This window comes from Notothenia rossii (assembly GCF_949606895.1).
Source record: "Notothenia rossii genome assembly, chromosome: 8".
Taxonomy (NCBI): domain Eukaryota; kingdom Metazoa; phylum Chordata; class Actinopteri; order Perciformes; family Nototheniidae; genus Notothenia; species Notothenia rossii.
This window is the reverse complement of record NC_136906.1, coordinates 78182527-78197813: the sequence shown is the minus strand read 5'-3', so window position 1 is coordinate 78197813 and position 15287 is coordinate 78182527. Positions and strand designations below refer to the sequence as shown.

Genomic DNA, 15287 nt, shown 5'->3' with positions numbered 1-15287 from the left:
ATCCTTGGCTGAGTTTGGTGTTGAAAGTGGATGAGATCGTTCATGATGTTGGTGATGTTGTTAATGATGTCAGTGTTGAGTATTGTTGTATTGTTTTAAGTGTCGGACCCCAGGAAGAGTAGCTTTTGTCAAGAGCAAAAGTTAATGGGGATCCTAAATAAACATACATGACATGTTACTTGTTAGACACTTTTATCCAAAGCGACTTACATTCTCAATCCTGTGGCCAATCTGGGTTGGAAGATCTTGGCCAGGGCCACAACGGCCAACGCACAGCCCACTGCGAATACACACCTCCCTTAAACATAAACACAAACATATGTTATTTGTTATATGTTGAACACTAGATGGCGTAATGGGGCCACAGAATATGATTGATGTCCCTGGTACAGGTGGGTGATTTTTTGACCGTGTTTGTTCGAAAATAAATGGTGTTGAAAGCAATGGAGATTACACACGTCCAACTAGTTTACCCAGTTCAGCCATTCCCTCTGTGATATTGAGTGGCAATAGTCACCACACTACGTTTCAACACACCTACCCACATAGTTTTTTGTTGGGGTTTTTAAACCAGCTAATAGAGTGGTGCAGTGACGAGTCCTAAAACCCAGAAGTGAGTTAGCATTTTGCCGACGTCACGCCAACTTAAGATCCATATTCAAAAATACAGATTCAAAATGGTACAAGTTGAAGCTTTTGTTTTAACAGTTTGCAGGAGGCAGGTAATTGCTTTTACAAACTTAGGAGTGTTTACGTGTTCAGCGTAATGACGTACAACGTCCTCCACAACTTCTGTAGTCCTATTCAGCCACTTGTTAACAACCATCGTTTTTCAGACACACCAACTCCTCAAAAATCACAAGTGGGGTCACTGCTGATGGATTTAATGTCGTAGAACAAGCATCATATAATAGTCAAATAACTGTACGGCACGTTATTATTAAAGCCATACTTACAATACTCCCAGCTGCTGGCTTGAAAGAGAAGGAAAAAAACGAGTGTCATTCAGAAGAAATTCATCCATTCAGAGGTAAACCACAGCAATGCTTCCTAACCTCTTGAAGGGATAGTTTGAATGTTATTAGTTGGGGTTTATCAGGTATAGTTAGAGCTTATGGCAAGGTTAAGCACTGAAGATATTCCAAATATACCGTACACTTAGAATGATCTTTCATTATTTACGTTGGGTTTCCCTTTTTTGGGGTGCGCTCCGCCATCTACTGTAACTGATACAATGAACAGTAGATAAACCAACCCGGTGTCACGGCAAGACGTGAACATGTGACGATTTACCATGCTGGGAGACGTGAAGATGTCACGATTTCGTCCCTTCAAAGGTGACAGTTACACGGTATTGTTAACCAGTAGAGAAATAACCGGAAATGCCAAGCAAATGCTACCCCGACGTAATGATTTATTTTTTAATAGTCACACTCGATTACGCCAATTTTCTTGTTTGCCCAGCTGGTTGACACCTCTTTTAGCAGAAACAAAGGCTACATTAATGTATTACATCGATGTTAATCCATGCGTGTGGATCATAGGTGTGGATGTGGAATTAACGGACGTGACGTTGTGCGATTGAGTTGCCAGGTAACAGCTTCGGTTCATGTTAATTTACAAACTCTTCAACTACAACCGTAGTTATATTTAAAAACATGTTAGTACATACTGCAAGGAGACGTATTGTGTGAAAAGAAATGTAAGATATTGTTTAATTGCTTATATATTTATGATCCACGTCACGTTTTCAGTTTTGGCGGCAATTCTCCTGTTTCTCTAGAAGTCTTCTAAGCAGGGCTCTATAAATAGAGAACTACGGCAGATATGTAATATTTAATGCAGCCGAACCGTGTATTACAATGTTATGTGATGACATTCAAAGCGAAAATCAAGCACACTCGGAATAAAGTATTAATTTATTTTTAAAAACGTTTTCAGATTTCACATCACACAAACACCAAATCCCAGCATGCATTGCGGCTAAACCATCCAAATATCGAGCTGAGGATCTTGCCTACGTCAGTTTCCAGTTTCATTTATCACCGATGTATTTTGTTATACACACATTCCTTCACATTTACATTTTAATTTGCATTAAAGTATTTCGTGAGGCCTTCTAACATCATTTTAAATATAACTAAGGTTGTAGTTGAAGAGTTTGTAAATTAACATGAACCCAAGCTGTTGCCTGGCAACTCAATCGCACAACGTCACGTCCGTTAATTCCACATCCACACGCATGGATTAACATCGATTGAATACATTAATGTAGCCTTTGTTTCTGCTAAAAGAGGTGTCGACCAGCTGGGGCAACAAGAAAATCGGCGTAATCGAGTGTGACTATTAAAAAATAAATCATTATTATATTAATATTGACAATAACAACCGACGTCGAGGTAGCATTTGCTTGGCATTTCCGGTTATTTCTCCACTGGTTAACAATACCGTGTCTGTCACGTTTGAAGGGACGAAATCGTGACATCTTCACGTCTCCCAGCATGGTAAATTGTCACATGTTCACGTCTTGCCGTGATATCGGGTTGAGATAAACACCTCATAAAACCCCACTTCTAAACATCCAAACTAGCCCTTTAAAGTCACATGATCAGTTCTCATCACATTGATTGTTTGTGAAATGGATTACCGGTTCAGGGGAAACCACAAGAACATCCTTGAACTGACACCAGGCCATGTCATTGCGGTTGCAGATCAGCATTTTGCTCTCATAGAACAGAACGTCTACGGTGACGATGACCTCCGGGTTTTCCACGAGTCTCCTGCTTTCAGGCACAAAATGATCTTTGTCGTAGGTGTGATGCATCACCACCAGAACGATTGGTTTCCCACCTGTGAGCACAGAGATAATGTTGGGGAAATACTGAATATACTCTTCCAATGTCAGAGTACACATGATAACAAAGGTATCCCAACTGTAGCTGTGAACATGACAGGATGTGTGATTACCTAGAAGAGCATCAGGACTGTTTGAGGCATATGATAGCTATGTGATTAACATGATGATTCAGCCTCTATGGAGAGAGACATATGACAAGCATGCTCATTTCTGACGTGGAGCTAATCTGAAGTAAACATTGAATACTGCTTTCTATTCCTCCATCTTGTGACTGTGGAACTCCCTCTCTTGGATATCAGCATGTGAAGGACACTGTTCAGGAACTAGTTGATGCTCTGTATGTGATGACTACTTCCATTCTGGAGAGGATCACAGATACATGGATCCTGAGATTCAAGCTCAAGCCGGGGACTAGTGATTATTAACATTTTGAGATTTTAAGAAAAAATCAGAGTTTTGAGGAAAAGTCAGAATTTTTACATTTTGACAAAAATACCAACAAATACTCTTTTTGTTTTGGCTACTTCCTTTCTTGAGAGAATAATAAATACATGGATCCTGATATTGAAGCTCAAGCCGGTGACGAGTGAGATTTTTCTAACAGATAACACAACGTTTTTTAACATTTCCCTGTGTACCTTTGAATAACGAGTGGGAAATCGGGCAATTATTGTCCTAGACATTTCCTACCTGGGATTTTGTTCATTGCCTCTCCGATGTCTGTTCCAACTCGAGACCGGATGGGACAGAACAGCACCAAGTAGTCACTTTGTTCAGGAGAGATCACCTCGATTTGACCCAACCCTTTGAGGTCATTAACATAGGTCTGATGAGCACCGTTGGTACATCCTGCCACGGAGACATGGAATTTCTTCCCCCGCACTAAACGCAGAGAAGATTTGTTTTGAGTAATTTAATTTTGCTTCCTACCCAGATGTAGAAGAGCCATGTCCAAAAGTGTGACCTAAAGTCTCAAAAGCCACCAGACTCCATTGTAAGAATACAGAAGTAAAGTATTCACATCTTCCCAAAAACCACCACCATAATATAACGAACCAATATGCATGCTTTTGTTCTGTTTTTACCTCTCTGTCATTATTAACGACCAGAGAACCAGTTGTAAAGGTGTCTCTGTTGGTTTATCACAACAACCAACTCTCATCTCAATGCATTTGATCAATTAAACCATTACAAATATATCCAAAATATTAGTAAAGCAGCTTTATTTGAATGACTAAATGTAGTGTATTGTCTATAATAATAGAATAATGCAGTCTTGAGAGAACACCATGGTGGAAAAGTACTTATTTTGTTCACTTAAAGCCAACTTTTTTGTCTCGTGTTCCCCTTGCGATGGTCACCATTCTATAAGAATCACTTATCTGTGATTAAATAAGATAACATGTACTCTATTGATCCCAATTGGGGACATGTTTGCGTGGCAGCAGCACAAAAGACAAGGCGTTGCACATAAGAGAAATTAAAAGGGTAGAAATAAACAATTCTAAAATGTAAACATCTCAAAATAGAAAAAAAAGCAATTAAACAAATTAAAAATATACATGTTGAAATACCAATTTACAGTTATTCAACATGTGTTTTTTTTTATGTTCTTGTGTTAAACCTTTTGTAATTGTATTTAACCCAACTGCTCCTTAGATGAAAATCACTTGTATACTTAACCCTTAATACAAATGCATTTGAACCATAGACTGTATATTTAAACTTGACATTTACACTTATTGTGAGTGAAAAATAATAATATTAAGACACACTTCTAGCAGTTTCAACATCTATGTTAAGACATTTTATTGAGACACACTTGACACTTGCTTGTCTTTCATACGTTTTGATGGTTCTGGGGCGAGACAAGAGGATTATGAAAATTGATTTGAATATGTTTTTTTGTGTGGAAATACGGTATATTGCAATCCCTAATCTTTCTTCCTATCCCCTGCAATACCCTCCAGTACCTCTAGGGTTGGGTACCACTGACCCAAAGGACCAGTGTGTAGCTTTAGTGACATCTAGTGGTGAAGTTGCTGATTACAACTATGATCTGCAAGAATTCGTTTTTTTCGATGCCAACCTAGAACAAAAAAGCCTAAAAAAAAGCCAAGTGAGGGTTTCCATTGGAATTATGAATATTGGGGAGAAGCTTCATAGCAAACACAACGTTATGATGGTTATACGTTTAGTCCAGCAAGTTAAAAGCACAACCTTTTTCAAAATCATGTGATTGTGTAAATATTATATTCCATTTCTGAGAATAATTCCACCCTGTCCTACACATAGGTCCTTCAAGTTAAAGAGCCCACACCCTGAAACTAAATTAAATCTTATATTTAAAGCTGTGTGTGAGTATTGCAGCAACTGAGCTTTGAATTTTGAAAGTGAAAGTATTCATTGTGCACTAAAATGGCCCCTTAGGGTGTTACTGTCATATAACACAGGCTGTATATCCTGCTAATCCTTACATTTGACGGATACATTGACATTTAAAATCATCCCATTTAGAGACACGTGGTAGAAGTACTTTCATTGTACACCTATAATTGCATTCAAATGTATCGTACTCTGGTTCATTTGCACTATTTTTATTTTTGTATTATTAATACTTGTTTTGTCTTATGTCCTATATATAGGTTTCAATTTGATTTGCAGCTCCTTCAGAAAATACAAATAAGGATATTTTGGGTATTATGATGGGTTGATGTTACTAAATGGATTCTCTTTTGAAAAACACCGGTTTTAACTTCCTAATAGTGTAATATTTGTACACGTGAGTACGACTAGGTAAATATCCCTTCACAGCCACTATAGACAGAAGGTTTTCACATGGCAATGGCTTTAATGTAGATATGTACATGTGAGCAAAACACTTGGAAAACTGTCATCGGAAATTAAAAGGTTATTATTAAAGCCATACTTACAAGGTCGGCAGCTGCTGACCTGAAAGAGAAGAAAAAAAAGAGTGTCATTCAGAAGAAATTCATCCATTCAGAGGTAAACCACAGCAATGCTTCCTAACCTCTTGAAGGGATAGTTTGAATGTTATTAGTTGGGGTTTATCAGGTATAGTTAGAGCTTATAGCAAGGTTAAGCACTGAAGATATTCCAAATATACCGTACACTTAGAATGATCTTTCATTATTTACATTGGGTTTCCCTTTTTTGAGGTGCGCTCCGCCATCTACTGTAACTGATACAATGCCTATAGATAAACACCTCATACAACCCCACTTCTAAACATCCAAACTAGCCCTTTAAAGTCACATGATCAGTTCTCATCACATTGATTGTGTGTGAAATGGATTACCGGTCCAGAGGAAACCCCAAGAACATCCTTGACCTGACACCAGGCCATGTAATTGCGGTTGCAGATCAGCATTTTGCTCTCATGGAACAGAACGTCTACGGTGACGATGACCTCCGGGTTTTCCACGAGTCTCCTGCTTTCAGGCACAAAATGATCTTTGTCGTAGGTGTGATGCATCACCACCAGAACGATTGGTTTCCCACCTGTGAGCACAGAGATAATGTTGGGAAAATACTGAATATACTCTTCCAATATCAGAGTACCATGATAACAAAGGTATCCCAACTGTAGCTGTGAACATGACAGGATGTGTGATTAGCTAGAAGAGCATCAGGACTGTTTGAGGCATATGATAGCTATGTGATTAACATGATGATTCAGCCTCTATGGAGAGAGACATATGACAAGCATGCTCATTTCTGACGTGGAGCTAATCTGAAGTAAACATTGAATACTGCTTTCTATTCCTCCATCTTGTGACTGTGTAACTCCCTCTCTTGGATATCAGCATGTGAAGGACACTGTTCAGGAACTAGTTGATGCTCTGTATGTGATGACTACTTCCATTCTGGAGAGGATCACAGATACATGGATCCTGAGATTGAAGCTCAAGCCGGTGACCAGTGATTATTAACATTTTGAGATTTTAAGAACAAATCAGAGTTTTGAGGAAAAGTCAGAATTTTGAGAAAAAGTCAGAATTTTGACATTTTGACAAAAATACCAACAAATTCCCTTTTTATTGTTTTGACTACTTCCTTTCTTGAGAGAATAATAAATACATGGATCCTGATATTGAAGCTCAAGGCGGTGACGAGTGAGATTTTTCTAACAGATAACACAACGTTTTTTAACATTTCCCTGTGTACCTTTGAATAACCAGTGGGAAATCGGCCAATCATCGTCCTAGACATTTCCTACCTGGGATTTTGTTCATTGCCTCTCCGATGTCTGTTCCAACTCGAGACGCGATGGGACAGAACAGCACCAAGTAGTCACTTTGTTCAGGAGAGATCACCTCGATTTGACCCAACCCTTTGAGGTCATTAACATAGGTCTGATGAGCACCGTTGGTACATCCTGCCACGGAGACATGGAATTTCTTCCCCGGCACTAAACACAGAGAAGATTTGTTTTGAGTCATTTTTTTTAATTTATACTACACACCCAGATGTAGAAGAACCATGTCCAAAAGTGTGACTTACTGTAAAGTCTCAAAAGCCACCTGATTGTAAAAATATAGAAGTAAAGTATTCACATCTTCCCAAAACCACCACCATAATATAACGAACCAATATGCTTGCTTTTGTTCTGTTTTTACCTCTCTGTCATTATTAACGATCAGAGATCCAATTGTAAAGGTGTCTCTGTTGGTTTATAACAACAACCAACTCCCATCTCACTACATTTGATCAGTTAAACCATTAAAAATGTATCAGACATTTTAGTAAAGCAGCTTGATTTGAATGACTAAATGTAGTCTATTGTCTATAATACTAGAATATAGCAGTCTTGAGAGAACACCATGGTGGAAAAGTACTTATTTTGTTCACTTAAAGCCAACTTTTTTGTCTCGTGTTCCCCTTGCGCTGGTCACCATTCTATAAGAATCACTTATCTGTGATTAAATAAGATAAGATATACTCTCTTGATCCCAATTTGGGACATGTTTGCGTGGCAGCAGCACAAAAGACAAGGCGTTGCACATAAGAGAAATTAAAAGGGTAGAAATAAACAATTCTAAAATGTAAACATCTCAAAATAGAAAAAAAAGCATTAAAAAAGTAAAAATTATACATGTTGAAATACCAATTAACAGTTATTCAACATGTGTTTTTTTTATGTTTCTTAAAAGTTAAACCTTTTGTAATTGTATTTAACCCAACTGCTCCTTAGATGAAAATCACTTGTATACCTCACCCTTAATACAAATGCATTTGAACCATAGACTGTATATTTAAACTTGACATTTACACTTATTGTGAGTGAAAAATAATAATATTAAGACACACTTCTAGCAGTTTCAACATCTATGTTAAGAGCGTTTATTGAGACACACTTGACACTTGCTTGTCTTTCATAAGTTTTGATGGTTCTGGGGCGAGACAAGAGGATTATGAAAATTGATTTGAATATGTTTTTTTGTGTGGAAATACGGTATATTGCAATCCCTAATCTTTCTTCCTATCCCCTGCAATACCCTCCAGTACCTCTAGGGTTGGGTACCACTGACCCAAAGGACCAGTGTGTAGCTTTACTGACATCTAGTGGTGAAGTTGCTGATTACAACTATGATCTGCAAGAATTAGTATCATTTTTCGATGCCAACCCAGAAGAAAAAAGCCACAAAAAAAGCCAAGTGAGGGTTTCCATTGGAATTATGACTATTGGGGAGAAGCTACGTAGCAAACACAACGTTATGATGGTTATACGTTTAGTCCAGCAAGATAAAAGCACAACCTTTTTCATAATCACCAAGCAATTCTTACCCTTTTTCTGGTCCATGTTTCTGAGGAAGAGAAATGGAAACCTTTAGTACACACACTTCAAACATGCGTCTCAAACACTCTTCTCTGTCTCTTAAAAAAGTGTGCGTTAGTCCGTGAGACTTTATTAAAATTACCTTAGAGTTGTATAACCTACTGAGTTACCCCGTTTCATGGTAGACATGCAGCAGCCTTAAAAGAAGAGTACTTACTGAACAGACTGAGATATTCTCTTGCCTGACTCTGGCATGTTGCTCAGCTCTTTCACTTTCTGTGGTACGTGTTCTCTGGGGAACCCTGCAGGAAGAGGAGAGGAGACACTGAGTTCATCCAGATACGATATGTAACTAACATGTGGATAATGTGACAGAGGTGGCAAGTACTCACATCTTGTACTTGAGTTAAAGTAGAAGTACTTTCATTGTACACCTATAATTGCATTCAAATGTATCGTACTGTGTTTCATTTGCACTATTTTTATTTTTGTATTATTAATACTTGTTTTGTCTTATGTCCTATATATAGGTTTCAATTTGATTTGCAGCTCCTTCAGAAAATACAAATAAGGATATTTTGGGTATTATGATGGGTTGATGTTACTAAATGGATTCTATTTTGAAAAACACCGGTTTTAACTTCCTAATAGTGTAATATTTGTACACGTGAGTACTACTAGGTAAATATCCCTTCACAGCCACTATAGACAGAAGGTTTTCACATGGCAATGGCTTATTTATGTAGATATGTACATTATGTGAGCAAAACACTTGGAAAACTGTCATCGGAAATTAGAAGCTTATTATTAAAGCCATACTTACAAGATCGCCAGCTGCTGACCTGAAAGAGAAGGAAAAAAACGAGTGTCATTCAGAAGAAATTCATCCATTCAGAGGTAAACCACAGCAATGCTTCCTAACCTCTTGAAGGGATAGTTTGAATGTTATTAGTTGGGGTTGATTGAAGTATTTATCAGGTATAGTTAGAGCTTATAGCAAGGTTAAGCACTGAAGATATTCCAAATATACTGTACACTTAGAATTATCTTTCATTTTTTATGTTGGGTGTCCCTTTTTTGGGGTGCGCTCCGCCATCTACTGTAACTGATACAATGAACAGTAGATAAACCAACCCGGTGTCACGGCAAGACGTGAACATGTGACGATTTACCATGCTGGGAGACGTGAAGATGTCACGATTTCGTCCCTTCAAACGTGACAGTTACACGGTATTGTTAACCAGTGGAGAAATAACTGGAAATGCCAAGCAAATGCTACCCCGACGTAATGATTAATTTTTTAAGAGTCACACTCGATTACGCCAATTTTCTTGTTGCCCAGCTGGTTGACACCTCTTTTAGCAGAAACAAAGGCTATATTAATGTATTACATCGATGTTAATCCATGCGTGTGGATCATAGGTGTGGATGTGGAATTAACGGACGTGACGTTGTGCGATTGAGTTGCCAGGTAACAGCTTCGGTTCATGTTAATTTACAAACTCTTCAACTACAACCGTAGTTATATTTAAAAACATGTTAGTACATACTGCAAGGAGACGTATTGTGTGAACAGAAATGTAAGATGTTGTTTAATTGCTTATATATTTATGATCCACGTCACGTTTTCAGTTTTGGCGGCAATTCTCCTGTTTGTCTAGAAGTCTTCTCAGCAGGGCTCTATAAATAGAGAACTACGGCAGATATGTAATATTTAATGCAGCCGAACCATGTATTACAATGCCGTTATGTGATGACATTCAAAGAGAAAAGCAATTCGGAATAAAGTATTATTTTATTTTTAAAAAACGTTTTCAGATTTCACAAAACATAAACACCAGATCCCAGCATGCATTGCGGCTAAACCATCCAATCATCGAGCTGAGGATCTTGCCTACGATTAACATCGATTGAATACATTAATGTAGCCTTTGTTTCTGCTAAAAGAGGTGTCGACCAGCTGGGGCAACAAGAAAATCGGCGTAATCGAGTGTGACTATTAAAAAATAAATCATTATTATATTAATATTGACAATAACAACCGACCGTCGAGGTAGCATTTGCTTGGCATTTCCGGTTATTTCTCCACTGGTTAACAATACCGTGTCTGTCACGTTTGAAGGGACGAAATCGTGACATCTTCACGTCTTGCTGTGATATCGGGTTGAGATAAACACCTCATAAAACCCCACTTCTAAACATCCAAACTAGCCCTTTAAAGTCACATGATCAGTTCTTTTCACGTTGATTGTGTGTGAAATGGATTACCGGTCCAGAGGAAACTACAAGAACATCCTTGACCTGACACCAGGCCATGTCATTGCGGTTGCAGATCAGCATTTTGTTCTCATGGAACAGAACGTCTACGGTGACGATGACCTCGGGGTTTTCCACGAGTCTCCTGCTTTCAGGCACAAAATGATCTTTGTCGTAGGTGTGATGCATCACCACCAGAACGATTGGTTTCCCACCTGTGAGCACAGAGATAATGTTGGGGAAATACTGAATGAACTCTTCCAATATCAGAGTAACATGATAACAAAGGTATCCCAACTGTAGCTGTGAACATGACAGGATGTGTGATTACCTAGAAGAGCATCAGGACTGTTTGAGGCATATGATAGCTATGTGATTAACATGATGATTCAGCCTCTATGGAGAGAGACATATGACAAGCATGATCATTTCTGACGTGGAGCTAATCTGAAGTCAACATTGAATACTGCTTTCTATTCCTCCATCTTGTTACTGTGGAACTCCCTCTCTTGGATGTGAAGGACACTGTTCAGGAACTAGTTGATGCTCTGTATGTGATGACTACTTCCATTCTGGAGAGCATCACAGATACATGGTTCCTGAGATTGAAGCTCAAGCCGGTGACCAGTGATTATTAACATTTTGAGATTTTAAGAACGAATCAGAGTTTTGAGGAAAAGTCAGAATTTTGAGAAAAAGTCAGAATTTTGACATTTTGACAAAAAATACCAACAAATTCTCTTTTTGTTTTGACTACTTCCTTTCTTGAGAGGATAATAAATACATGGATCCTGATATTGAAGCTCAAGCCGGTGACGAGTGAGATTTTTCTAACAGATAACACAACGTTTTTTAACATTTCCCTGTGTACCTTTGAATAACCAGTGGGAAATCGGCCAATCATCGTCCTAGACATTTCCTACCTGGGATTTTGTTCATTGCCTCTCCGATGTCTGTTCCAACTCGAGACCGGATGGGACAGAACACCACCAAGTAGTCACTTTGTTCAGGAGAGATCACCTCGATTTGACCCAACCCTTTGAGGTCATTAACATAGGTCTGATGAGCACCGTTGGTACATCCTGCCACGGAGACATGGAATTTCTTCCCCGGCACTAAACACAGAGAAGATTTGTTTTTAGTATTTTTTAATAAATGTATACCACATACCCAGATATAGAAGAACCATGTCCAAAAGTGTGACTTACTGTAAAGTCTCAAAAGCCACCTGATTGTAAAAATATAGAAGTAGAGTATTCACATCTTCCCAAAACCACCACCATCATATAACGAACCAATATGCTTGCTTTTGTTCTGTTTTTACCTCTCTGTCATTATTAACGACCAGAGATCCAATTGTAAAATTGTCTCTGTTGGTTTATCACAACAACCAACTCTCATCTCACTACATTTGATCAATTAAACCATTAAAAATATATCAGAAATATTAGTAAAGCAGCTTTATTTGAGTTACTAAATGTAGTGTATTGTCTATAATAATAGAATAATGCAGTCTTGAGAGAACACCATGGTGGAAAAGTACTTATTTTGTTCACTTAAAGCCAACTTTTTTGTCTCGTGTTCCCCTTGCGTTGGTCACCATTCTATAAGAATCACTTATCTGTGATTAAATAAGATAAAATGTACTCTATTGATCCCAATTTGGGACATGTTTGCGTGGCAGCTGCACAAAAGACAAGGCGTTGCACATAAGAGAAATTAAAAGGGTAGAAATAAACAATTCTAAAATGTAAACATCTCAAAATAGAAAAAAAAGCAATTAAAAAAATTAAAAATATACATGTTGAAATACCAATTTACAGTAATTCAAAATGTGTTTTTTTTATGTTCTTGTGTTAAACCTTTTGTAATTGTATTTAACCCAACTGCTCCTTAGATGAAAATCACTTGTATACCTCACCCTTAATACAAATGCATTTGAACCATAGACTGTATATTTAAACTTGACATTTACACTTATTGTGAGTGAAAAATAATAATATTAAGACACACTTCTAGCAGTTTCAACATCTATGTTAAGAGCTTTTATTGAGACACACTTGACACTTGCTTGTCTTTCATAAGTTTTGATGGTTCTGGGGCGAGACAAGAGGATTATGAAAATGGATTTGAATATGTTTTTTTGTGTGGAAATACGGTATATTGCAATCCCTAATCTTTCTTCCTATCCCCTGCAATACCCTCCAGTACCTCTAGGGTTGGGTACCACTGACCCAAAGGACCAGTGTGTAGCTTTACTGACATCTAGTGGTGAAGTTGCTGATTACAACTATGATCTGCAAGAATTAGTATCATTTTTCGATGCCAACCCAGAAGAAAAAAGCCACAAAAAAAGCCAAGTGAGGGTTTCCATTGGAATTATGACTATTGGGGAGAAGCTTCGTAGCAAACACAACGTTATGATGGTTATACGTTTAGTCCAGCAAGATAAAAGCACAACCTTTTTCATAATCACCAAGCAATTCTTACCCTTTTTCTGGTCCATGTTTCTGAGGAAGAGAAATGGAAACCTTTAGTACACACACTTCAAACATGCGTCTCAAACACTCTTCTCTGTCTCTTAAAAAAGCGTGCGTTAGTCCGTGAGACTTTATTAAAATTACCTTGGAGTTGTATAACCTACTGAGTAACCCCGTTTCATGGTAGATATATAGCAGCCTTAAAAGAAGAGTACTTACTGAACAGACTGAGATATTCTCTTGCCTGACTCTGGCATGTTGCTCAGCTCTTTCACTTTCTGTGGTACGTATTCTCTGGGCAACCCTACAGGAAGAGGAGAGGAGACACTGAGTTCATCCAGATACGATATGTACCACAGATAACATGTTGACAATGTGACAGAGGTGGGAAGTACTCACATCTTGTACTTGAGTTAAAGTAGAAGTACTTTCATTGTACACCTATAATTGCATTCAAATGTATCGTACTGTGTTTCATCTGCACTATTTTTATTTTTGTATTATTAATACTTGTTTTGTCTTATGTCCTATATATAGGTTTCAATTTGATTTGCAGCTCCTTCAGAAAATACAAATAAGGATATTTTGGGTATTATGATGGGTTGATGTTACTAAATGGATTCTATTTTGAAAAACACCGGTTTTAACTTCCTAATAGTGTAATATTTGTACACGTGAGTACTACTAGGTAAATATCCCTTCACAGCCACTATAGACAGAAGGTTTTCACATGGCAATGGCTTTAATGTAGATATGTACATGTGAGCAAAACACTTGGAAAACTGTCATCGGAAATTAAAAGGTTATTATTAAAGCCATACTTACAAGATCGCCAGCTGCTGACCTGAAAGAGAAGGAAAAAAACGAGTGTCATTCAGAAGAAATTCATCCATTCAGAGGTAAACCACAGCAATGCTTCCTAACCTCTTGAAGGGATAATTTGAATGTTATTAGTTGGGGTTGATTGAAGTATTTATCAGGTATAGTTAGAGCTTATAGCAAGGTTAAGCACAGAAGATATTCCAAATATACTGTACACTTAGAATTATCTTTCATTTTTTATGTTGGGTGTCCCTTTTTTGGGGTGCGCTCCGCCATCTACTGTAACTGATACAATGAACAGTAGATAAACCAACCCGGTGTCACGGCAAGACGTGAACATGTGACGATTTACCATGCTGGGAGACGTGAAGATGTCACGATTTCGTCCCTTCAAACGTGACAGTTACACGGTATTGTTAACCAGTGGAGAAATAACCGGAAATGCCAAGCAAATGCTACCCCGACGTAATGATTAATTTTTTAAGAGTCACACTCGATTACGCCAATTTTCTTGTTGCCCAGCTGGTTGACACCTCTTTTAGCAGAAACAAAGGCTACATTAATGTATTACATCGATGTTAATCCATGCGTGTGGATCATAGGTTTGGATGTGGAATTAACGGACGTGACGTTGTGCGATTGAGTTGCCAGGTAACAGCTTCGGTTCATGTTAATTTACAAACTCTTCAACTACAACCGTAGTTATATTTAAAAACATGTTAATACATACTGCAAGGAGACGTATTGTGTGAACAGAAATGTAAGATGTTGTTTAATTGCTTATATATTTATGATCCACGTCACGTTTTCAGTTTTGGCGGCAATTCTCCTGTTTGTCTAGAAGTCTTCTCAGCAGGGCTCTATAAATAGAGAACTACGGCAGATATGTAATATTTAATGCAGCCGAACCATGTATTACAATGTTATGTGATGATATTCAAAGAGAAAAGCAAGCACACTCGGAATAAAGTATTATTTTATTTAAAAAAAACGTTTTCAGATTTCACATCACATAAACACCAAATCCCTGCATGCATTGCGGCTAAACCATCCAATCATCGAGCTGAGGATC

General features: G+C 37.9%; 1 protein-coding gene across 5 annotated transcripts in view; it reads right to left on the bottom strand.

Annotated features, from left to right (window-relative positions):
* Positions 1 to 15287, bottom strand: part of LOC307016746 (uncharacterized protein) — a 35018-nt gene that overhangs the window by 15912 nt on the left and 3819 nt on the right. Inside the window, exons 5-19 of one of the 5 annotated variants that reach the window (XM_079646039.1) lie at positions 14219 to 14237; positions 13613 to 13697; positions 13404 to 13423; positions 11837 to 12028; positions 10926 to 11128; positions 9481 to 9499; positions 8875 to 8959; positions 8666 to 8685; positions 7098 to 7289; positions 6177 to 6379; positions 5791 to 5809; positions 3548 to 3739; positions 2648 to 2850; positions 957 to 974; positions 211 to 298 (exon numbers count right to left, since the gene is read on the bottom strand). In XM_079646039.1, coding sequence (XP_079502165.1) covers positions 215 to 298; positions 957 to 974; positions 2648 to 2850; positions 3548 to 3739; positions 5791 to 5809; positions 6177 to 6379; positions 7098 to 7289; positions 8666 to 8685; positions 8875 to 8959; positions 9481 to 9499; positions 10926 to 11128; positions 11837 to 12028; positions 13404 to 13423; positions 13613 to 13697; positions 14219 to 14237 — 1554 coding nt within the window. In that variant the 3' untranslated portion in view covers positions 211 to 214. The remainder of the gene's footprint in view (positions 1 to 210; positions 299 to 956; positions 975 to 2647; positions 2851 to 3547; positions 3740 to 5790; positions 5810 to 6176; positions 6380 to 7097; positions 7290 to 8665; positions 8686 to 8874; positions 8960 to 9480; positions 9500 to 10925; positions 11129 to 11836; positions 12029 to 13403; positions 13424 to 13612; positions 13698 to 14218; positions 14238 to 15287) is intronic. The other 4 variants (XM_079646043.1, XM_079646040.1, XM_079646041.1 and 1 more) reach the window with 4 other exon arrangements.